The following is a 26,658-nucleotide window of genomic DNA, read 5'->3' as shown; positions in this document are numbered from 1 at the left end:
GATCATTTGTTTTGGTTATAAAGATATTTTAATTGCTTGGTATGATTTGAATTTTGGGGTATTTAGGATGTCAAATATTATTGGTTTTGAATATTTTTGGATACTTTTATTGTTTTAAATTGGACAAGTTAGTTGATTTTGGTTATAACTCAAATAAAATATATTGCCCCTAACTCGATAAGTATTTCATATATCGCAATTAACAATTAAGACAAATCAATCAATCAATCAATTTGTATATTAAAAATGCGAAATTCTTAGCTTTCTTCCCCAATTCGCATTCTACTGTAAAATGCACATTCTTCATTCACCCTCTTTCTTCGCATGTTCCAGTCATTTTTTTTTTAGTTCATTCGCATTTGAGTTGTTTGTCTCACCAAATACGAAATGAATATTAACCATAATCACCTTCGTATCTTTAACCCCAATCCATACAACCTCATATGCGAAACCCAATTTTGATTTGTATTACCAAATACGAACATTTTTGCTTTTACACGTGAACTGCATTTGACTCCAATATTGAACAAATCACATTTCACAGTCCTTCTTGACTTCGCATTTTTCTTCACGAATCGTCCCTCAATCAATAACCCAATTAACCCAATTGCTAATCGAAAATCAAAACTTATCTGTTTTCATATGCCAACCCAACTGATTGGCTTTTCAAAATCAAATTCGCAACTCCAAATGGTTCGATTATTCGCCCCAATTCCAAAATCAAATAACAGATCCTTCGTATGATTCATTTAATAACCAAGGCTTCTTTTACTTCAAAATGACCATATTGCCCCTAACATGATAAATATTTCATATATCGCAATTAACAATTAAGACAAATCAATCAATCAATCAATTTGTATATTAAAAATGCGAAATTCTTAGCTTTCTTCCCCAATTCGCATTCTACTGTAAAATGCACATTCTTCATTCACCCTCTTTCTTCGCATGTTCCAGTCATTTTTTTTAGTTCATTCGCATTTGAGTTGTTTGTCTCACCAAATACGAAATGAATATTAACCATAATCACCTTCGTATCTTTAACCCCAATCCATACAACCTCATATGCGAAACCCAATTTTGATTTGTATTACCAAATGCGAACATTTTTGCTTTTACACGTGAACTGCATTTAACTCCAATATTGAACAAATCACATTTCACAGTCCTTCTTGACTTCGCATTTTTCTTCACGAATCGTCCCTCAATTAATAACCCAATTAACTCAATTGCTAATCGAAAATCCAAAGTTATCTGTTTTCATATGCGAACCCAACTGATTGGCTTTTCAAAATCAAATTCGCAACTCCAAATGGTTCGATTATTCGCCCCGATTCCAAAATCAAATAACAGATCCTTCGTATGATTCATTTAATAACCAAGGCTTCTTTTATTTCAAAATGACCATATTGCCCCTAACTTGATAAGTATTTCATATATCGCAATTAACAATTAAGACAAATCAATCAATCAATCAATTTGTATATTAAAAATGCGAAATTCTTAGCTTTCTTCCCCAATTCGCATTCTACTGTAAAATTCACATTCTTCATTCACCCTCTTTCTTCGCATGTTCCAGTCATTTTTTTTTAGTTCATTCGCATTTGAGTTGTTTGTCTCACCAAATACGAAATGAATATTAACCATAATCACCTTCGTATCTTTAACCCCAATCCATACAACCTCATATGCGAAACCCAATTTTGATTTGTATTACCAAATGCGAACATTTTTGCTTTTACACGTGAACTGCATTTGACTCCAATATTGAACAAATCACATTTCACAGTCCTTCTTGACTTCGCATTTTTCTTCACGAATCGTCCCTCAATCAATAACCCAATTAACCCAATTGCTAATCGAAAATCAAAACTTATCTGTTTTCATATGCCAACCCAACTGATTGGCTTTTCAAAATCAAATTCGCAACTCCAAATGGTTCGAGTATTCGCCCCAATTCCAAAATCAAATAACAGATCCTTCGTATGATTCATTTAATAACCAAGGCTTCTTTTACTTCAAAATGACCATATTGCCCCTAACTTGATAAGTATTTCATATATCGCAATTAACAATTAAGACAAATCAATAAATCAATCAATTTGTATATTAAAAATGCGAAATTCTTAGCTTTCTTTCCCAATTCGCATTCTACTGTAAAATTCACATTCTTCATTCACCCTCTTTCTTCGCATGTTCCAGTCATTTTTTTTTAGTTCATTCGCATTTGAGTTGTTTGTCTCACCAAATACGAAATGAATATTAACCATAATCACCTTCGTATCTTTAACCCCAATCCATACAACCTCATATGCGAAACCCAATTTTGATTTGTATTACCAAATGCGAACATTTTTGCTTTTACACGTAAACTGCGTTTGACTCCAATAATGAATATTAACCATAATCACCTTCGCATCTTTTTGTTGATTATTTTAAACATGGAACATTTATGTCTATTATTTAGAATAACTATTATTTTTGTCACGATAAATATGTTATTTTTAATAAATAATCAATAACCAATTGTAAACAAAATTTATATCTTTGATTCTCTAAAATTAATTCATACATTTTTGTAATGGTTGCAGCATATTTACTTATCTTCTGTAAATAACCTATATTCAACCAACTATTTCCTAATATTCTATTCTCCCTTTTTAGATGAAATTTGAATATTAAACTAATTTTTAGTTGTAATCTTTTAAATTCCAAAAAATCAGGAAGAAAATTATATCTAATAAAGATCCAACAACAATAAAATCATATAATCGTAATCTTTTTCCAATATTCAAGCATATAACTTTAAGTCAAAACGTGAAATCCAAAATTTTGAAACACCTCATTCGTCTTCTTAATGTTCAATTGTTTTTGCGATTTTTTTTTCATTAAGCTTACATCAAACTGCTTCGTTAAAGTTGTAATCCTCATTCCAGTTCTACCTGCAAGATTTCCATATCCATATGTCAGGTTAGTATTATTAGTGTAGATCACTTTGTTTTCTCTATGAATTTATGGTTGAAATTTACAACAATAATCAATATGTTGGAATAGATGTTTTTCTAATTGTAAAAATATAATCTTGAATAGATACATAAGATCAATAAGCAATTTATAATCATCACGATTATCGTGTATCACACAATTTTACCTTCATTGATTCCATGGAGATCTAGGGTTTTAACCCCTGATATCATCCGAACCCACGATTGGTTGAAATTGGGGAAACAGTAGATTTAAATCGAATAAACCCTAGGTTGGAAATGAGGATGATGAGTCATGATGCTAACATTTTAATAAACAAATTAATAAACGTAACTTTTTAAATACATTTACTTTATTATCATTATTTATTTAATTCTAACTAACTTCAATTGTATTATATAAACATATTATATACATAATTTCACATTTCATTTCCTAACCTATGTCTTCTTATGCAGAAAACAACAGTAACATGTACCACATGCAGGCCAAAGAGAAAAGAAGACAAAGAAAAATATATTTGGAAAATAAAAGATCGAAGAAAATAAAAACAATACCAAACGTTCCAAGTATATCATTACAGCATCTCTTCAAAAAAACCATTAACTATAACCGTATTAGTATTTTATATTCCATCTTTTACTGTTATATAGTTGAATACATATATTTACAAGTTTTATAAGTTATTTCTATTTGCAGATCAATCAACCAACATTGTTCGTCAAACTCAAAATGCCAATTCATTTACAACACCTGCAAAGCATAACACAACCATACAATACTGTCCTTCCTTTACAGATGTTAGAACTCCATTTTCTAACATTACAAATGTTATAAATCCGTTATCTAACATTACGAATGGTAATTATTTATGGTTTTTAAAATATACTATTATCCATTATGTAAATATTTATTTATTTAGTTAACTATTTTATTTTTATTTTATTCAGATAACATTGGTTTCGATAAATATATCACTTCCAAGTTAGCAAAGAAAAGACAGTACCATGTACTTTCAAATGATATGACATCAAAAAATGCATCTACAGTAACAACTTCTTCATCATCAATCAAGTTAAATCCAGGATGTCATAAATTAAAAACGAAGACAAGACATTTATCCCCTATCCCATTGATTGATTTGACAGAAGATGTAGAAAATATACATCAAGTGAACAATGAAAATCGTATAGTTGGTATCTCAAATGGTAATGAAAAAATAAAATCCATTTTACATTTCAGATACTATGTTCTATATAATTATAAAATTCATTAATATTTTATTCAACGCTTTTATTTTACAGAATATTTGGATCATGGTGATCAAGATGTTGTATGTCAAACATGTCGTGCAAAGTTATGGAGAAATGAATCCATTAGAGGTAAAGAAAATGGGAACACGGATTATTCATTATGTTGTGGTTACGGCAAAGTTCAACTTCCAGACTTAAAGAATGCACCCCCTACTTATGAAAGAATGTTTCGAAATATGGATTCAAAAAGCAAACACTTCATGAAAAACATTCGACGTTACAATTCAATGTTTTCTTTCACGTCGATGGGTGGTAAAATTGACTCTTCAATCAATAGAGGAAACGCTCCTTACATTTTCAGATTGGGTGGTCAAAATTATCATAGTATTGGAAGTCTTTTGCCAGCAAAAGGATCGGAACCAAAATTCTCTCAGTTATACATTTATGACACTGACAACGAAATTACAAATAGACAAAGATGTTTTCGGTATTTTCTCAAACTTCTTATTCATAATCTATTATTATTATTATTATTATTATTATTATTATTATTATTATATATATATATATATATATATATATATATATATATATATATTATGTATATATTACTAATATTATGTATAAATTTATTTATTTTAGTGGTGACAAAGATCAATCAACATCAACTGATAGTGATATTGTTAAAGATATTAAGGTGATGTTGGATTCAAATAATGTCTTGGTTAGATCTTATAGAATGGTAAGAGATACTTTTCAAAAAAATCCAGAAGTTGATATGAAATTACGACTTATCGGGAGAAGGGAGCAAGATGGAAGAACATATAACCTACCGACTGCTTCTGAGGTTGTTGCTTTAATAATTGGTGACATTTTGGATTCAATCGAAAAGAGGGATATCGTCGTTCAAACAAAAAATGGTTGTCTACAACGTATCAGTGAATTGCATCCTTCGTACCTTCCTCTCCAATATCCATTGCTATTTCCATATGGGGATGATGGTTATAGTGTTGACATTCTTCATAGAGGTGTGTCATTTACGACCAACAGCAAGCGTGCGAAATGTACAATGAGAGAATATTTCGCTTATAGGATTCAAGACAGAGATCATTCGTTCTCTCTCATACTTAATTCAAGAAGGTTGTTTCAACAATTTCTGGTAGATGCCTATACTATGATGGAAACGGAGAGAATGTACTACATACGTAGGCAACAACATGTTCTTAGATGTGATTCTTATGAAAATTTACGTAACCAAAAAGCTCAAGGAACGACTGATATCTCGAATGTCAGCCAACGTGTCATATTACCTTCATCCTTTACCGGAGGTGCACGTTATATGCTGCAAAACTATTTGGATGCCATGTCACTATGTAAATGGTTTGGATATCCTGATTTCTTCATAACCTTTACGTGTAATCCCAAATGGCCTGAGATTAAAAGGTTTCTTAAGGATACTTCACTTCAACCAGAAGACAGACCTGATATACTATGTAGGTTGTTTAAGATCAAGCTTGATGCATTCATTAAAGACTTAAGGGAGAATCAAATTTTCGGCAAAGTTCAAGCATGTAATTAAAACTATATTTTTAATTTTTTTTATAAAACATTGATCTTATTATTATATTTTAAATATGTTTTGATATCTAATCACATTCTCTTTTATTTTTTGTCAAATTCTTTTACAGATGTTTATACCATTGAATTTCAAAAAAGAGGTTTGCCGCATAGTCATATATGTCTATTCATGCATTCTGACAACAAGCTACCAACTGTTGAACTTATCGATCCAATAATTTCAGCAGAGATACCAAACAGAATTGAAGATCCTGAATTGTATTCACTTGTAAATGAGTTTATGATTCATGGTCCATGTGGAGCTGAAAATATGAATTGTCCATGCATGGTGGATAAAAAGTGCTCTAAAAACTTTCCAAAACAATTCATTAATCATTCGTCTGTTGATCAGAATGGTTTTCCGTTATATAGGCGAAGAAACGATGGTCATTTTGTAGAAAAATCAGGTGTAAGGTTGGATAATAGAAATGTTGTTCCATACAACAAATATCTATTGAAAAGATATCAGGCACATATTAATATTGAATGGTGCAATCAGGGATCTTCTATAAAGTATTTGTTTAAATACATAAATAAGGGTCCTGATAGAGCTACAGTTGCTGTTGTACCAACCAACAATGAATGTGAAAATAATGATGCGGTCGATGAAATAGCTGAATATTACGATTGTAGATATTTATCAGCATGTGAAGCATCATGGCGAATTTTTAGATATGATGTTCATTGCAGATATCCTTCTGTTGTTAGACTACCTTTTCATCTTCCTAATAAACAACAGATTGTATATGGCGAAGATGATGATATTGATGATGTTCTTGACAAACCTTCTGTTGCCGCTTCAAAGTTCACAGCTTGGATGGAGTGTAATGCAATCGACAGTGAAGCACGAAAACTCACATATGTTGAATTCCCTACAAAGTTTGTTTGGATATTAAATGGTCGGTTTTGGAAGCGAAGGAAAGTAGGAAAAGCCATCGGTAGAATTCATTCAGTTTCACCTAAACTAGGTGAAGCATATTTCTTAAGGATTCTTTTAAATAAAGTAAAAGGACCAACATCATTTGATGAAATTCGCATGGTAAATGGAGAAACACATTCTTCTTTTAGAGATGCCTGTTATGCACTCGGGCTATTAGATGATGACAAGGAATACATTGATGCAATTAAAGAAGCAAGTCATTCTGGATCTGGTTTTTATCTACGCTTTTTATTTGCTACATTGTTGATGTGTAATAGTATGTCTAAACCAGAGATCGTTTGGGAAAATACATGGGAATATTTGGCAGATGGAATTCTATATAGCCAACGACGAAGATTTAAGTCAGCAGGTATTACATTTTTTCTTATTTTTTAAAATTAATTTATTTTTATTTTTCAACACCCATTAAATAATTAGTAATGAAATTATTAAATATCAACCACGTATTTTATTAATTATTTAATATTTTCGTGCAGAATTGTCTCTCGGAGTAGATGAACTTAAGAACTTAACTTTGTTCGAAATACAACAAATTTTACTTCGAAACAACTCTACTCTCAAAAACTTCAAAAACATGCCATACCCAGATGTTGAATCCGTTTCTTCTTCAAACAATCGACTTATCACCGAGGAACTAGATTACGACATTCCCGTGATAAAGAATGACTATGATCGTATGTTTCTTGCATTAACAAATGAGCAACGGAACATTTTCCTAAACATCAAGAGTGCTATTCAACAAAATAAAGGAGGTGTCTTCTTTGTTTACGGGTATGGTGGAACGGGTAAAACTTTTTTATGGAAAACAATATCTGCTGCAATTAGATCTGAAGGAAATATTGTATTAAATGTTGCTTCAAGTGGTATTGCTTCCTTATTATTGCCCGGTGGTAGAACAGCACACTCTCGATTTATAATTCCATTTGAGCTTACAGAGGATTCTTTTTGTAACATAAATCCAGACGGTGAGTTGGCAAGCTTAATAAGGAAAACCTCTTTGATAATTTGGGATGAAGCACCTATGGTCCATAAGCATGCATTTGAAGCTTTAGATCGAACTTTGAAGGATTTATTAAGCTGCGTAAATTCAACCATCTCAAATATTCCATTTGGAGGGAAAGTTATTGTCTTTGGAGGAGATTTTAGACAAATTCTACCTGTTGTGCCGGGTGGCAGTAGACAGAACATTGTAAATGCTTCTTTGAGTTCTTCATATTTATGGGAACATTGCAAAGTCCATAGATTAACAAAAAACATGAGGCTAACTGTTGGAAGGGATCAATCAGATATAGGAAAAATAAGAGATTTTGCAAATTGGTTGTTGGATATAGGAGAAGGAAAACTTGGTGGTCCGAACGACGGTGAAACGATTATCGATATTCCGGATGATATTCTCATTAATGATTCACATGATCCTATAGGTTCCTTAATTGAGTTTGTATATCCTTCAATTTTAGAGTACTATAGCGATATAAATTATTTCCAAGAAAGAGCGATACTTGCTCCAAAAAATGAAGTTGTCCAGGAAATAAACGACCGTTTACTTAAGAAGTTTCCAGGAGATCAAGTTGAATATTTAAGTTCAGACTGCATATGTGAATCCGAATTTCTCCATGATCAATTTGATGCAAATCTATACTCTCCTGATGTATTAAATGGACTCAAAGTATCCGGTTTACCAAATCATAAATTAGTTTTAAAAATTGGTGTTCCAGTAATGTTACTGAGAAATATTGATCAGAAAAACGGCTTATGTAATGGCACAAGACTACAGGTGTTATCATTGGGCAAACGTGTTATTGAGGCACGTATAATAACTGTAACTAATATTGGAAATCGGACTTTTATTCCAAGAATGTCTTTAACTCCATCAGAAAAAAAGATTCCCTTCAAATTCACAAGAAGACAGTTTCCTTTGGCTGTATGTTTTGCAATGACTATTAACAAAAGTCAAGGACAATCGTTGTCAAAGGTTGGTCTGTTTCTGAAAGATCCAGTTTTTTCACATGGACAATTGTATGTTGCCTTATCTAGAGTTCAGAGTAGAGAGGGATTAAAATTATTAATTTTAGATAAAGATGGCAAACTCACAAATAAAACTTCCAATGTTGTTTATAGGGAAGTTTTTCAAAATTTGTAGCCAACTTTTTTGTAACATCGTTTTATTCAATTTTAGGAAATCACACTTAATCCATCATATTACTGTATTTTTTTATAATTACGTATTGTTGTATTTTATGTTAATTTCATTACACACATTGGTATTGTATCATCTGCATATGTCCAATTAGAATGATGAATAAAAAAAAAATAGTTTTCAAAAATCTTCATTCCTAATTAAATACTTCCCATTTAGTTATTAATTAAATAATTACCAATAAAAAAATTTATTTAAATATTCAATATTACAATTTATAAGTTATCAGAATTATTGATATAATATTTTATTAAATAATTAATTTTTAAATTCAATTCAAAAACAGCACCCGTAGGTTCCATGGGTTTTAACCTAGTTTAGTATATAGATAGAGAAATTGGGTAATTTAACCATATAAACGATTATATTAATAATAACAACAAATTTATAATTTCTTTTTGAAAAATGACAACAATCTCCAGAATAGAACATTCTGGAGGAGCAGTATTCATTCTGGAGCTTCTAAATCCTAATCGAGAATTTTTCTAAGTACATTTCGGATGGAAGTCAATTCCAGAGTATGGTAGTCAACATCGTACATATATGTGACATTATGGAATCATGAACACACATTTCAGACCCAAAAATTAACACTTTTCTTCCACTATATATAAATGGGATCTCATATAGTTAGCCACTTACTTCGGATTATCCATAATTATTTATTATAATTGCTTCAATATGAGTTTTTTTCAAACAACGGTTATGAAGAAAACTTTACCAACCTATTTGTTTGCCTACACAACCTTCCGGGTCAACCCTTATAGTTACTGAAAGATCTTTATGCCTAAGAGTAATTATAAAATGATATTGCTAATGACATATGATTATACGGTTACACCTTATAGCAAGTTACTATTGATTGATTATTTATTAGAGTAATTTTGATTATTAATAAATATCAACACTTTTACTTAATTGGAAAAACTGTTATTTTAGGAAAATAAAATTTTACTAACATATTATGAGTTATTATTTATAGGAAATAATAATAAAATAGAATATGAAACTAGTTATATTTATATGGGGTGTGTGTGTATATATATATATATATATATATATATATATATATATATATATATATATATATATATATATATATATATATAGTCAAGATTAAATAAGAAGGAAAATTTTGGTAGGAATGTAAGAAGTTTTTTTCTACATATTTTTTTTTTTGGAAAGGGAACTTCCCTAACGAGGGTTTCCGGACCAGCTTTCGCGCACCGACTAATCCCCCGCTGCAAACATAAAGCTTTGTTTTTTTTAGCGAACATACAAAATGAATCATTAAATGATTCAAAGGTAAGATGATTCACAAGAAAAAAATTCCAAAAAAAAACATCATCATGATTCATTTTTAAGTAAATTAAGAAAAAATTCACTTTTATTATAATTTTAGTGAATAACAACGAAATCATTGTGTAAATGAATCTTTTTTTTTTTGTGAATCATGTTATTTTTGATTCATCTAGTGATTCGTTTCTTTTGTTCGTCAGAAAATTATGTAGAAAAAAAACTTCTTACCTTCCTACCAAAACAAATTTCTTACCGGATATATATCCTATATATGTAACAACCGGATTTTTATCACGTATCTAGTTTATTGTATTTTGTTGATTTGTGAGGGGGACTCGGCGAGTTGGAGCTCAGACTCGCCGAGTAGGGACGCGGATTTGGACGCGGCATCGCGCCTGGACTCGACGAGTCCAGGATATGGACTCGACGAGTCAGCGCTGTGTAATGAAACCCTAATTTCTCGGGTTTGAGACTTATTTAAAGGACCTAATGGCCGTCATTTGTGCTCACCAGCCCCTTGAGTGAAACCCTAATCGAGTGTGAGCATTTGGAGCTAAGTAGGAGGCCATTTTTGACCTTGGAGGTGCCATTGTTGCAAGGAAGGAGAAGAGCTAGCCAAGGGAAGCAAGAAGGAGCCACTTCTGTGGGTTTGAAGTCCAGAGCATCACTTTTGTGGTAATAAATCCGAGTTACCTCCTTGTTTGTTGTTGTTTATCTAGATTTAGGGCTTGTTGAACCCTTTTATGGCAAGATGTAGTGTCCTTTTTGGTCCCTTATGAGGTTGGAACCATAGATCTGGACCCTTAGAGGTCCAGAGTGTCCCTTTACCCAAGCTTTTTGGGAATCAATGGAGGCTTTGGATTGGAATCCTCATGCCTTAGGTCAAAAACTCCATTATTGAGCTATAGGGTGTGTTATGAGCACCAAGATAGGAGCTTTACATGATGAATCAGTCGAGGGAGGCCAGATCTATAGTTTTTGGAAGCAGATCTGACCTTAGAAGAGACTTGGAGTGGTTGCATGGCATGGACTCACCGAGTCTGTTCATCCGATTCGGCGAGTAGCTTGAAGATTACCTTAGGACTGCTCAGCGAGTGGTCCAATCGAGTCTTGGGTAGACTCAGTGAGTCAGGGTGAGTTAGAGAGGGATGACGAGTGGACTGAGTCAAACTTGGACTCGCCGAGTTGTCCTTGAGACTCGGCGAGTTGAGTTGGGGTGGCCCCGCGATTCATTCAGGTGAAACTCGTCGAGTAAGGGGGGATACTCGACATGTAGTAAGAGGATTTCAGAGGGTTGGTGAAAACGTCTAGAATCGCCGAGTCGCCTTGGTACTCGCCGAGTCCGGTCAGAGTTGACCGTTGACTGTTGACCGTTGACCAGAGTTGACCTGTGTTGACTTCTTATAGATATTCAACCTTAGAGATATAAAGTGTTAATTAGAAACAAATAATGTTATAGGAGGATTAGAGCTCGGAGGATCGAGCACGAGGGATTTCCAGGATTCGTGAGATACCGAGATACGCGAGGTGAGTCTTCTCACTATACTATATTACCTTGAGTAGGTAACCAGAGTTATGTGATAGAATATTTGTATGCTATGTATGTTATGTGTTGTACTGCATTATTTCTATGTGATTTATGTAGTGCATGTTTATCAGAGCTAGAACCTGAGGGTTCACAGAGTTTGGGTGCACGGACCCACAGAGTTATAGCCTCGAGTGGCTAATATGTGTTATATGTGGTATTTTGGGGAACTCACTAAGCCTTGTGCTTACAGTGTTTGATGTTATTGTTTCAGGTACTAGTGATGACCGTGGGAAGGCGCCGGCTTGATCCGTACACACACACTCGGAGTTTTTACATTGTGATCTTGGGATTTTGTATTAACCTATATTGGATAATTAATATGGTTGTTTGATGAATATTAATCGAATTATGTTTTATAAGAAAATCGAAAATTTTGTTTTGAAATTTACGGTGTTACAATTTGGTATCAGAGCCTTGGTTTGAGGGATTCGGGTACACCTTCGGGAGTATTTGAACTCAAACTGAGGAATTGGAAAGATATTTTCAAAAGAAAACCTAACTTTTCTAAGAGTAAAAGATTTTCTTGAAAAGGAAATAAATTCCAGGAAGAATCGTGTGTACGATCAGTCGGCGCCCGAATGGTGAATTCCCAAAATACCTTTATATTACGTGATATTAATATTGATATGATGTATCTGCATGCTAGAGTAGGATAGGTATTGCTAATAGGACTAGAGTGGCCTGATTTGTGATGCCTTAGCCTAGGGAGGGGTGAGCTGCTATGAGATGCTGAGAGTGAGTAGGTAGCAGCAAGGGGTTTATGAGAGATATATTAGAGATTGGTCTACGCATGATAGAGTACTTGGGAATTGGGATCCGAAGAGGAAGGTTTGGGGTGTGTACTGAGATGGTGTGGACAGTAGTATTGGGCCCGTACTACTGAAAGCACCGGGGCAGTACATACTCCAAATAAGAATCTTGGGATGCCAAGAATCAAGGAGGGGTGGATTGTCGAGTGTAAGAATGTTCAAGTGAATTCTAATTTATCGAATGTTGTATTTCAGAGGTTGATCATGGTGAGGACACGTCATATGCCGGAGGGTGCCGGAGCTAGTGATGAGGAGATTCGACAAATCATTCATGAGGAGGTGGCTGCGGTCATCAGAGCTGAGATGCCAGAGATGTTTGGGTCTATTAAGACCGTGCTGATTGAGACATTTGACGAGCGTTATGCCGCTCTTTCTGAGGCTGCTGTTGCAGCGGCTACCGCAGCGATCGCTGCAGCGAGACCCCAGGGAGGTGATACGTCACTGTTTCGGGAGTTCAGCAACACCAAACCACCAGAGTTTGATGGTACACAGGACCCGGTGGCAGCTATGAGGTGGATATCTGATATGGAGGGGTGTTTCTTCACTTGCTCATCCCCTGAGCATCTGAAGGTTCGGTTCGCGCTAAACCAGCTTCGCTTGGGAGCGAAGGACTGGTGGAAGTTTGTGACGGCGCATTTCACGCCTACTGAGCTTTCGGCGGTGACCTGGGAGAGGTTCACTACCATGTTCCGAGATGAGTACGTTCCCCAGGTGGAGAGGGAGCGTTTGGCACAGGAGTTTCTAACCCTCAAGCAGGGTACTGAGTCAGTTACAGCGATCACGAGGATGTTTCACGAGAGGGCGATGTTCTGCCCTGAGCACGTGTCCACTGAGCAGGTACGTATGAGCCGCTACCTGAGCATTTTGATACGGGACATTCGGGAGTTCGCCACGAACTCCTCGTATCGGACATTTGTTGAGCTTCAGGAAAATGCCCGGAAGAGGGAGATTGAGCTTGAGACTCAGGCCAGGGAGGAGGCGGAGTCTCTGGGGAGGGATCGGCGGCCAGCACAGCTCCAACCGGCAGCCAAGCGGGCCAAGCCCGCTGATCCCAAACCCGGGAGCCAGAAGAGCCGCACTTGCGGGAAGTGCGGCAAGGGTCACGATGGAGTCTGACGAGCAGGATCTTGCTACAAATGTGGCAAGGAGGGGCATATGGCCAAGGACTGCCCCAAGGGGTTTGCAGTGTGTTTTCACTGCAACCAGACCGGACACCGGAAGGCGGAGTGTCCGCTGCTGCGTGGAGCATCTCAGGGATCTGCTCCCGCTGCCATCAGAGCTACAGAGAGTCGGCCCGTGAAGGCCGAGGCACCGAGAGCTCGAGGGAGAGCCTTTCAGCTGACTGCGGAAGAGGTCCGCGCTGCACCCGACGTTGTGGCTGGTACGTTTCCTTTTATATATTTATTTTTGGTGCTGAGATATTATGCTTATATTATGCTATGCATAGGTACCTTCCTTGTGAACTCTGTGCCTGCTTTAGTGTTATTTGACTCGGGTGCGAGTCGGTCTTTTGTATCTTTGGCCTTTAGTCAGCATATCAGTGTTAGTCGTGAGGCATTGAGTCGGCCTCTGCGGGTTTCCATAGCCGCCGACAGAGTGATTTGTGCCACGGAGGTCCTCCGGGGATGTGTGTTAGAGATTTTTGGGGTTGAGTTTCCGATCGATCTGGTTCCTATTACGATGGGTGATGTCTGTGTCATAGTGGGCATGGACTGGTTGAGCCGATTCAGTGCGGTTATCGACTGCGAGCATCAGCTGGTGACCATATGAGATCCTAGTGGGGGAGTTCTTTCGGTATACGGCAAGGGTACATGTTCTGGATCAGCCTTTTGTTCGGCCGCTAGGGCGAGGCAGTGTTTACAGCAGGGTTGTAAGGGTTTTGTGGCTTATGTGATGGATACGCGAGTGATCTCCGAGAGACCGAGTTCAGTGGATGAAGTTCCGGTGGTGCGTGAGTTTCCATATGTTTTTCCCGAGGAATTACCAGGTGTGCCTCCCGTGAGGCAAGTGGAGTTCGGCATCGATTTGGTTCTGGGAGCCGCGCCTATTGCTAAGGTGCCTTATCGTCTTGCACCTCCAGAGATGCAAGAGTTATCCTCGCAGCTTCAGGAGCTGCTGGGGAAGGGGTTTATTCGGCCGAGTAGCTCGCCGTGGGGAGCACCCATTCTGTTTGTGAAGAAGAAGGACGGCTCGCATCGAATGTGTATTGATTACCGAGAATTGAATAAGCTGACGGTCAAGAACCGTTACCCGTTGCCGAGGATCGACGATTTATTCGATCAGTTGCAGGGAGCATCTTGGTTCTCCAAGATCGATTTGAGGTCGGGCTATCATCAGGTGAGAGTGCGGGACGAGGACGTCCAGAAGACAGCATTCAGGACGCGTTATGGGCATTATGAGTTTGTGGTGATGCCTTTTAGGCTCACCAATGCCCCGGATGTATTCATGGACCTCATGAACAGGGTATGCAGGCCGATGTTGGATCGGTCGGTGATTGTGTTTATCGATGATATTCTGGTATATTCGAGATCTAGAGAGCAGCATGAGGAGCATTTAAGGGAAGTTCTTGGAGTTTTGAGATCGGAGAAACTTTATGCAAAGTTTTCCAAGTGTGAATTCTGGTTGCGGGAGGTCCAGTTTCTGGGGCACCTCGTTAATCAGAAAGGGATATTGGTCGATCCGGCCAAGGTTGACGCGGTGATGAGATGGGAGGTGCCAAAGTCACCCTCTGAGATCAGGAGCTTCCTTGGGTTGGCAGGGTACTATCGGAGGTTTATCAAAGATTTCTCCAAGATCGCAGTGCCACTCACCAGATTGACCCGGAAGGGTGTTACATTTTTATGGGGTCCCGAGCAGCAGACCTCCTTTGAGACGCTTCGCCAAAGGTTGTGCGAAGCTCCGGTATTAGCTCTTCCGGAAGGGATGGAAGATTTTGTGGTATTCTGTGATGCATCGATTTTAGGGCTGGGAGCGGTGCTGAGCAAAAGGGACATGTGATAGCATATGCATCGAGGCAGTTGAAGCCTCATGAGACGAGATATCCCACACATGATTTAGAGTTGGAGGCAGTGGTGTTCACTCTCAAGATTTGGCGGCACTACTTGTATGGGGTTCGTTGTACGATATACACGGACCATAAGAGCTTGAAGTACTTGATGGATCAGCCTAACCTAAATATGCGGCAGAGAAGGTGGTTAGATGTAGTCAAGGATTATGATTGCGAGATCTTGTACCACCCGGGCAAGGCTAATGTGGTAGCCGACGCATTGAGTCGCAGGGCGGAGAGTACTCCACTGCGAAATGTATGTTTGAGATTAACCGTGATAGCTCCAGTTCTGGACGCCATTCGTGGGGCACAGGCCGAGGCTGTGCATTCGGAGATGCAGAAGAGAGAACGGGTCGTTGGTTTGGTTTCTGAGTTTGTGTCGGATAGTCGAGGGCTTATGACTTTTCAGGGCTGGATTTGGGTACCGTTTGTGGGCGGTACGCGTACTACATTGATGGAGGAAGCTCATAGATCGAAATTTTCGATCCATCCCGGGGCTACAAAAATGTATTTGGATTTGAGGAAAGAGTATTGGTGGCCTTGTATGAAGAGGGACGTCGCATGGTTTGTCGAGAGGTGTTTGACCTGTCGAAGGGTGAAGGCCGAGCACCAGAGACCGCATGGCAAGTTGCAGCCATTGGAGGTTCCCGAGTGGAAGTGGGAACAGATCACTATGGATTTCATCACCAAATTGCTGAGGACTGCCAGAGGAGTTGATGCAATTTGGGTGATTGTGGATAGGTTGACGAAGAGCGCTCACTTTCTTGCCATCAGTGAGAGTTCTTCGGTGGAGAAGTTGGCGGAGGTTTATGTGAGAGAAGTAGTATCTCGGCATGGGGTGTCGATCTCGATTGTTTCGGACCGTGATGTGCGCTTCACTTCCCGATTCTGGAAGAAATTTCATGAGGAGTTGGGTACTAAGTTGCATTTCAGTACCGCATATCACCCCCAGACAGACGGCCAGAGTGAGCGGACGATTCAGACGCTTGAGGACATGCTTCGAGCATGTGTATTGGATTTTGGGGGTAGCTGGGATACGTATTTACCCTTGGCAGAGTTTTCCTACAATAACAGCCATCATTCGAGCATCGGTATGCCGCCCTTTGAGCTGTTGTATGGTAGGAGGTGTCGGAATCCCATTTGTTGGGGTGAGGTTGGGCAGAGAGTGATGGGCAATACAGAGATCGTGATTCAGACGACAGAGCAGATACAGCGGGTCAGACAGAGGTTATTGACCGCCCAGAGCCGACAAAAGAGTTATGCGGACAGGCGCCGGTCCGAGCTTGAATTTCAGGTCGGCGACTTCGTTCTCCTGAAGGTTTCTCCTTGGAAAGGGGTGATTCGGTTCAGGAAGAGGGGCAATTTGGGGCCCCGGTTTATAGGTCCATTTTGTGTGACTGCGAGGGTAGGCCGGGTAGCCTATCGGTTGGAGTTGCCAGCAGAGTTGGGATAGATTCACGACACTTTTCATGTGTCGCAGTTGAGGAAGTGTATAGCCGATGAATCGGCAATGGTTCCGTTAGAGGATATTCAGGTAGATGCAAGCCCGAATTATGCCGAGAGACCAGTGGCCATCAGGGATCGGAAGATCAAGGTTTTGAGAAACAAGGAGGTACCTCTGGTGTTGGTTCAGTGGCAACACCGGAGGGGATCAGATATGACCTGGGAGCCAGAGCGTATGATGCAGGAGCAGCATCCGGAACTGTTTTTAGAGCGAGACTTCGAGGGCGAAGTCTAGTCCTAGTGGGGGAGAGTTGTAACAGCCGGATTTTTATCAGGTATCTTGTTTATTGTATTTTGTTGATTTGTGAGGGGGACTCGGCGAGTTGGAGCTCAGACTCGCCGAGTAGGGACGCGGATTTGGATGCGGGATCGCGCCTGGACTCGACTAGTCCAGGATATGGACTCGGCGAGTCAGCGTTGTGTAATGAAACCCTAATTTCTCGGGTTTGAGACTTATTTAAAGGACCTAATGGCCGTCATTTGTGCTCACCAGCCCCTTGAGTGAAACCCTAATCGAGTGTGAGCATTTGGAGCTAAGTAGGAAGCCATTTTTGACCTTGGGGGTGCCATTGTTGCAAGGAAGGAGAAGAGCTAGCCAAGGGAAGCAAGAAGGAGCCACTTCTGTGGGTTTGAAGTCCAGAGCATCACTTTTGTGGTAATAAATCCGAGTTACCTCCTTGTTTGTTGTTGTTTATCTAGATTTAGGGTTTGTTGAACCCTTTTATGGCAAGATTTAGTGTCCTTTTTGGTCCCTTATGAGGTTGGAACCATAGATCTGGACCCTTAGAAGTCCAGAGTGTCCCTTTACCCAAGCTTTTTGGGAATCAATGGAGGCTTTGGATTGGAATCCTCATGCCTTAGGTCAAAAACTCCATTATTGAGCTATAGGGTGTGTTATGAGCACCGAGATAGGAGCTTTACGTGATGAATCAGTCGAGGGAGGCCAGATCTATAGTTTTTGGAAGCAGATCTGACCTTAGAAGCGAGTTGGAGTGGTTGCATGACATGGACTCGCCGAGTCTGTTCATCCGACTCGGCGAGTAGCTTGAAGATTGCCTTGGGACTGCTCAGTGAGTGGTCCAATCGAGTCTTGGGTAGACTCAGTGAGTCAGGGTGAGTTGGAGAGGGATGACGAGTGGACTGAGTCAAACTTGGACTCGCCGAGTTGTCCTTGAGACTCGGCGAGTTGAGTTGGGGTGGCCCCGCGATTCATTCAGGTGAAACTCGTCGAGTAAGGGGGGGATACTCGACGTGTAGTAAGAGGATTTTAGAGGGTTGGTGAAAACGTCTAGACTCGCCGAGTCGCCTTGGTACTCGCCGAGTCCAGTCAGAGTTGACCGTTGACTGTTGACCGTTGACCAGAGTTGACCTGTGTTGACTTCTTATAGATATTCAACCTTAGAGATATAAAGTGTTAATTAGAAACAAATAATGTTATAGGAGGATTAGAGCTCGGAGGATCGAGCACGAGGGATTTCCAGGATTCGTGAGATACCGAGATACGCGAGGTGAGTCTTCTCACTATACTATATTACCTTGAGTAGGTAACCAGAGTTATGTGATAGAATATTTGTATGCTATGTATGTTATGTGTTGTACTGCATTATTTCTATGTGATTTATGTAGTGCATGTTTATCAGAGCTAGAACCTGAGGGTTCACAGAGTTTGGGTGCACGGACCCACAGAGTTATAGCCTCGAGTGGCTAATATGTGTTATATGTGGTATTTTGGGGAACTCACTAAGCCTTGTGCTTACAGTGTTTGATGTTATTGTTTCAGGTACTAGTGACGACCGCGGGAAGGCGCCGGCTTGATCCGTACACACACACTCGGAGTTTTTACATTGTGATCTTGGGATTTTGTATTAACCTATATTGGATAATTAATATGGTTGTTTGATGAATATTAATCGCATTATGTTTTATAAGAAAATCGAAAAAATTGTTTTGAAATTTACGGTGTTACAATATAGGGTGAGGTTATTCTATTCAAAGTTATTATTGTGTTATTATATGCATAAATGTGGGCCAATCAAATTTACTTATTTTAAAAAAGTGATTAATATATATTATTGAATTAAATATAATTGAAAAATATAATCTTAATTAATTACAAGGGTAAATTAGTCAATTAATATAGATTTAATCAAGGAAAATTGCATTTTTTAAGGGATCATAGATTCTATTAATTTTAAAAATCCGATTTTACGAATTATAATTCTTTTAATTCAGACATTCTAATATAATATGTTTATGAGTATATTCAAAAATAAAAATATTCTTGAACCATAAATAATAAAAATATTCTTGAACCTATTCCTTGATTATGAATTAAAAAAGTTCTTGTAGAATAACAAATTCTTAACAATCAGTTGAATAATAAAAACAAAAAATACTTTATTTCTTATAGAATACGGGTAGCAATTGTTAAGAATTACATTTATTATTAAAGAATAAAACTAAAAAAACTTTCAAAACGGGAAAGAAAACATCAAAATTTAACAACGACCAATAAATTTTAAAAGAATAATGTTGCTTAAAATCACTTTCAGTTTTGTGCTCCATTCTTCAAGGATCAACTTCTGTGATTCCAACAGAATTGGAATTCATGATTCCATTCCAACAGAATTGGAATTCGTGATTCCATTCCAATAGAATTGGAATCTCACCAATATTATCCATTGAATCATCTAGATAAACATATTTGATACCTTTTCAGGATTCAACCTTGTCAAGATCATGCAATGTCCACATAAATGAAGTGTTAAATCAGGAAAAAAAAACATAAATTTAAATATGAATCAATTCATAAAAAGAAGCCAAAAAACTGCTCATTCTAAAATGTATATTAGTCCCAAATAAAATTAAACCACTAAAGGATGTCATCTTATAGAGCCTAACGAGACTATCTTAGTAGATAATATAAAAAGAGCTAACAACATCTTGGGATGACATATAGAGTCCTACTCACAAAATTGTTGCACCTCCAACAAACCAATGTACTTTATCTTTACTTCAAAACACTCTGATACTGCTACTGAACTATGCATAGATGATAGATGGTTGATGATTTAGTATGAAACAAACTTGTTCCTCAAATGATACAGCACGAGGCTGAATCTGATGAAGCGTGTAATAAGCGATCTGCTTTTGATTCTCAAGCTCCAACCTCCCCAACTCTTATGCAAATGTCTGTAGCAGTTGTCTTGATACAACCAACGGAACATCGTCCGAAAGAACTGTCAATTCAACATGATAATCAATAAATAAAAGAACATACATACATAAAAAGTTACACAGATTGCAACATCATCTGTTATATAAAACCCTAACTGCCTTTCGGAAAGAAGAATAAACAATGGAGCTAACCTATTTTTTTGATTTTTGAACAATCAATAATTGATCAGAAGAAGAAGAATCGAGAATCGAAGAATTAGACTAGTAATGGTTTCCAGCTTTCTGTAGTTCTGAGGAGAATGAAGAATGAAATCAGAGGACCAAATCACAAAGATTCATAGAAAGAAAAAGAAGTCGCAATTGATTGCCTCACCTTAAATATAAACATAGATCTTAATGTTGGAGATAAAAAACTGTGATAGTGAAATTAGGGTAGAAGGAAATTGGCATACCCGTGGAGTCAATGACGAAAACAAAGATGAAATTGTGAACCAAACGAAGATGGAGTCAATAACAAAAACGAAGTGAGATGAATTGATTTCGTTCTTCAATTTTATCGTTCTTCAATTCTATGTCGTTCATTCTCTCGTTCCTACTTTAGTCGATCATATGGGGGCGATGGTAGCTTGGTGGTGGGTGATGGTATTGATCGGCAACAGTGGTTGGAAGACTCACCTTCATCGATGTAGAAGGTCGATGACGACTGCCCTTCTTTTTGATTCAGGTCATTATCGAAGGCTGTATATAAGAAAATATATTAGGTTAAAAGTGAATGCTAGCATGATTATAGGGACTGTTTGTGGAAGCTATTTATCAAATTACTAAAATACCCTTGATTGTTTTTTTAATTATTTAAAATTTCATTTAACTTTGATTGGTCCACATTTATACATACAATAACACAATAATTAGTTAGAATAACTGAACCTCTCTCTCTATTTCTATATATATATATATATATATATATATATATATATATATATATATATATATATATATATATAGGAAAAGTGAATATACATTATAGTCCTACCTAAGCTTAGGTACTAAACCTCATAAAAATACATTGTTTTATTATATAGAGATTGGAGTTAATGGATTATTGATTAACAGTTGAAGATATAGATTCAAGATCGACACAACAGTTTTAATAAAGAAGCAAGAATATTGATTATTTTCGACTTTCGTGACATTGGAAAAAAGTAATGTTTACTGGGGTGAAGTAATAAACGATAATGGAGGAAAGAGAACATGGATGATAAAACGATAATACATGAAAGAAATGTTATCGAGGATGGTATATTAACCAAGTGAAATCAAATCGGGTATATTTACTAAGTTAAAACGATGTATTTTAAAGGTTTAGTACCTAAGCTTAGGTGAGGCTGTAATGTATATTCCCTACCCCCTATATATATATATATATATATATATATATGTGTGTGTGTGTGTGTGTGTGTGTTGTTTGCAACATATTGGACACTTAGAGTTTTTACTTAGGCTCCAACTTCTAGTTACATGATGGAGTAAACTACATACTTTGGTTTTGACTTTGCTCATAAAAACCACCAACCTCTTAAGAGGATAAATGGTTGAGTGTGTTGGAGAATGGTACCTACAGTTACAACACAATCATAACAATCAGTAATCTTATTATTAACAGTAAGGTCTTTTTAGATTACTCGCAATGACAGAAATAAGCAAAAAAAAACCACCAACCCCATAACCCAACATTGATATCAGAACGATGTGTACACATCTATTGCACTTTAGGTTTTCTGTTCTTGTGTGTTTAATTGAGTTTACATGCTTAGATCTGATCTAGTTTCTAAATTTTAAATAGTTTAAAATGTTTTAGAAACTAAACTATATGAAAATTCATGTTTTCTTGAATATTCTCTAATCACCACAGCATGGTAGGTCCTCTTCCACGACGTGGTAGGTCTGATCAGAAAACGTGTTTCTATGTCTCATCACGACACGGTGGCTAATCTGCCATGATGTGGTGATGTTGTTCATAGATTACTTCATTTATATATATATATATATATATATATATATATATATATATATATATATATGTGTGTGTGTGTGTGTGTCTATATATATATATATATATATTAGTTGCCTTGTTTTTCTTGATTGTCCCTTCAATTATTTGTCTTCATTTAGTTCAGCATGCATATTTGTCAATTTTACTAAAGTTAGAAAACATAATGCTTATTGGTTTAATTAATCAATTAGTTGTTTCATTAATTAACTAAAACTCAAGGAATTAGATCTTGTTGATTGAATGTATTAATTACGGACATTGTGTCCTTACATGTTTGAAAGAATTATCAGTCTCACCACGACTAGGTTCACCTACTCCAAGTGCTAAAAAAGGGAGGTTTAAGTAGATCTCTCCATTTCCGAATGAGGTCGGCTCTTAAGTAGCATTTAGTTCTTGCCCCCTCACCGCCTTCCTACATTTTCAAGTAGAGTTACTGAAAGGGTTTGATAGAACACTTGGTTTGTTAAAAGTATTAACATTATAAGTGATGGATCTATTGATCTTAATTGATTAACAAGTATGATAATCGAAAGAACACAAAGAGATATCACAAAGGTTTTCACTAAGAAAGGGTTCTCACAAAGAGAATGAGTACAAATCTCCTTAGGGTTCAATGATCGACTAATGATATTAACCCTAGTATATAAAGAAAAGTAAATACATGTGAATCCCTACAAGCCACATATATCACCTAAGCTATGTAAACAATAGAATATATCTGATATCCCTAAGACACCAGATATGCTAACTAACTACGTATATATCTGTATATACAAAAGATTACATTTATGAAGGTTACATGCTGACACGACATTGTAGACTTGACTTCACACTAGCGCTGGTGAGAGACATTGGTGTTGATGAGAGTCAGTGTTAAGGTTTTGTATTATCAGATTCTAAGTGTCCTTACAATCTCCCCCAATCAAATGATGTCAAAACAAAAAAATCTTTAACATCTTCCTTTGATTGATATCCCCCTAGAAGTACACATCTTGGGACTGATACTTTTGTATCTATTTGAATTTTTGTATCCAATATTTCTCCCCCTTTTTGGCATCACCCGAGGGTCAAAATCCTACCCCCCCCCCCCCTAGCAGAAGCCTAATATGATAGATCACTGAAGATAGAATAATCATTAAGAACAAGGTCTTTAGTGAATGAACACACTTATCATGCATCCGTGTCAGACAATGAGGTCTTAAGTGAAAGATGTTCTTCAACAAATTATCTTATGGATTGAATGGAAACTTTTAGGACTAGCTTTAATTAAAATCCTTTAGCTTTAGAGATGTTCAAGTATCAACATTTATGGTGAGATGTATCAACAAAGAAAGAGTTATCAATAGTGTATATGTTGTTCAAAGGAATAATGGTAGGGATATTAGTGTATCACACTAGTGTGTTGTTGCACTAGTTGGTCATTCACACAAAGTTGTTAAGTCTCAACGTTGAATCATTAACCACTTTTATTATATGAAAATTTAGGTAAGAAAGGAATGATGCGTGTAATACATTCTGGTACGAAATGTACTCATCGGCATAACGTGTCGACTTTATATCAGTGTATGGATTTTACAATGAATAATAAAATTCTTTGATAGAAGCTTTATAAGGTGAGAATAGGTAGGTGCTTGTAATATATCACAGTACATGGTATACTTATCGCACTAGATTTTTCAAGCGTTCACCAGTGTCTGGTATTTGACTCTGAATCATAAAACTTTAAAGAAGAATTTAAAGGCAATAATGGATTGTTGTGTGTGTGTGTGATAAACTACGGTACATAGCTTAACCATCAACACAGATTTTTCAAGTTCTCATCAGCGTCTGGTGTTTAAAGTTGAATCATAAAACTTTTAAGAAGAATTTAAGGGCAAGAATGGGTTGGTACATGTGATAGACTACGGTACATAGTCTAAATATCAACACAAGATTTTGAACTTTTATTAGTGTGTTGTTGTAACATCCCGGAATAGCAAGAGTAGAGTTGAAGGACTAAAAGTGTAAATTTTGAAGGGGCAACTCGGCGAGTCCATGGATGGACTCTGCGAGTAGGGTCGCGACTTTGGTCGCGAGTCAAGTGGCCTACTCGGCGAGTCCAAAGATGGACTCGGCGAGTAGGTGCTGAGTGGAGAAAACCCTAAATCCGGGGAATGAGCCCTATTTAAAGAACATTATATCCTCTCCCCAGCCTCTTTGATCCCCCTTGAAGTCCAGAAACCCTAGAAAGCGTGATTGAAGAAGATTGGAGTGCATTTGGAGCTTGGGGAGGTGTTAGTTGAAGAAATCTTGAAGGAAAAGAGGCTTGGATCAAAGGCCTTTGCTTGGATTCGAGTTTCATTGCAGTTGGGGCATTCTTTTGAGGTAATATCTCGTTCTTGGGCTATCACTCATATGGATTCATCATTTTGGGGTTTGTGGGGAGTATATCTTGGTATGTTTTGGAGTTTGGAGGCTAGATCTGAGGTTGCTACCTCAGATCTGGAATATTGAAGGCCTAGAGTGCATTAAAGTTCCTGTGTTTGAGTGCTTAGTGAAGCCATCATGTCCCAAACCCTAGCTCTAAAGTGAATAAGGCCTAGATCTCCTTGGATTCACGTAAAGTTTGCCACTTTACGTGATGGATGGATTGTAGGAGGCTAGATCTATGTTTTGGATCAATTGCATGGCCTAGAATGCTTCTATATGGATTCGGAACGGTGGTACTCGGCGAGTCACATGGGTGGACTCGACGAGTTGCTTGAAGATGAGCTGGAACTCGACGAGTTGGATGAACAACTCGGTGAGTATGTTGAAGATAGCCTTAGACTCGGTGAGTCTGTTCTTAGACTCGTCGATTCTTGTCGAAGAGTCCCAATATTTTCTGGTTGAGTCGAGAATTGGTGAGTCAAGGGATGACTCGGTGAGTTGGGTGCGAGTGGACTCAGAGTTGTTGGACTCGGCGAGTCTCGGGGTGACTCGGCGAGGTAGGTCGCGAATTGAGGGAAGTTCTGAGCATAGGGACTCGGCGAGTCATCGGGTTGACTCGGCGAGTAGAGTCAGTCAGAGGTTGACTTTGACTTTGTCCAAGGTTTACCAGTTGTCGTCTAGGGGTATTTTGGTAATTAAGGATATATATTGAGTTGAGTGTTTTGGTGTTCAGTGGAGCAGTTCGTGTCGGAGTTCGGAGCAGCGGGATCTTATCCTTTCAGCTGGCAGTTCGAGGTGAGTTATCCTCACTATATCGACAGGGTCTACGGCACCAAGGCCGACCCTTTACCAGATGGAAATCCGGATAGTTGTCTGTTACGGTATTGCTTGATATGGGCCGGAAGGCATTATGATGTGGGCCGGAAGGCATTATGTGTTGGAATAGTGTCTAAGGCTATAACTATATTCGGTGGTGCATGGTCCTTTTGGGTTGCCTTCACCATAGCAACTTGAAGGATGATTTATTAAGATAGAATAAATATTATAAGGAATAATATTTAGCTATTTGATTAATATAAGTCATAAATTAATTGGTATTAATTTGGTGACTTAAAGAGATTAATTAAATAAGAGGGTATAAACTGTCAATTGTTTGATAGTTAGACTTTAGACTATAAATCCATTAGGATACACCTTGGACGGATTCTAAGAGCTTTAGGATAGCTTAAAATCGTCCATAGGGTTATCTATGGAATGGATTTGGATAGCCTTAAGAGAAGATTATCCAATTAGGGTTTAGGGTGAAGCCCTTAAGGAGTCTAATAGTATAAATAGCCCCTATGGATGAGGGAATTCAACACACAACCTGAAGCAAGGAACCTCTGGCCGAATTCCTCCCCTCTCCTCTCTCCTAAATCATCTTGCTTGCTATTGGTGTTTGTAAGCCATTAGAGGAGTGACAATTGTGACTCTAGAAGCTCCAAGACAAACAAGATCAACAAGGAATTCAAAGGTATGATTCTAGATCTGTTTTAATGTTGTTGTTTAACCTAATTAGCCATTAGAAGTCTTGGATTCAAAAGCATGTTTATTAGAAAGCCTAGATCCAAGCAATAGGGTTTTGCATGCGCACATAGGAAAGTTCTTATGGCTAAAACCCAACAGTGGTATCAGAGCCTAGATTGGTTTTCTTTAAATTGTTGCTTGATTAACTGAAACAAACCTGCAAAATTCGATTTTTTGGGTTTTGATTCACTGACTCGTCGAGTTCCAAGGTGGACT

At 37.5% G+C, this 26,658-nt stretch overlaps 1 protein-coding gene across 1 annotated transcript in view; it reads left to right on the top strand.

The window, feature by feature from the left end:
* Positions 1 to 26,658, top strand: part of LOC145007030 (uncharacterized) — a 46,911-nt gene that overhangs the window by 3,982 nt on the left and 16,271 nt on the right. The window contains exons 13-21 of the mRNA XM_078966035.1: positions 24 to 39; positions 2,894 to 2,970; positions 3,091 to 3,107; positions 3,685 to 3,846; positions 3,936 to 4,181; positions 4,290 to 4,725; positions 4,881 to 5,809; positions 5,927 to 7,144; positions 7,272 to 8,603. Coding sequence (XP_078822161.1) covers positions 24 to 39; positions 2,894 to 2,970; positions 3,091 to 3,107; positions 3,685 to 3,846; positions 3,936 to 4,181; positions 4,290 to 4,725; positions 4,881 to 5,809; positions 5,927 to 7,144; positions 7,272 to 8,603 — 4,433 coding nt within the window. The remainder of the gene's footprint in view (positions 1 to 23; positions 40 to 2,893; positions 2,971 to 3,090; positions 3,108 to 3,684; positions 3,847 to 3,935; positions 4,182 to 4,289; positions 4,726 to 4,880; positions 5,810 to 5,926; positions 7,145 to 7,271; positions 8,604 to 26,658) is intronic.

This window comes from Lactuca saligna, chromosome 7, assembly GCF_052625555.1.
Source record: "Lactuca saligna cultivar CGN05327 chromosome 7, ASM5262555v1, whole genome shotgun sequence".
Lineage (NCBI taxonomy): Eukaryota > Viridiplantae > Streptophyta > Magnoliopsida > Asterales > Asteraceae > Lactuca > Lactuca saligna.
Note: the sequence above shows the minus strand (reverse complement) of the source record. Positions and strands in the feature narration are given on the sequence as shown.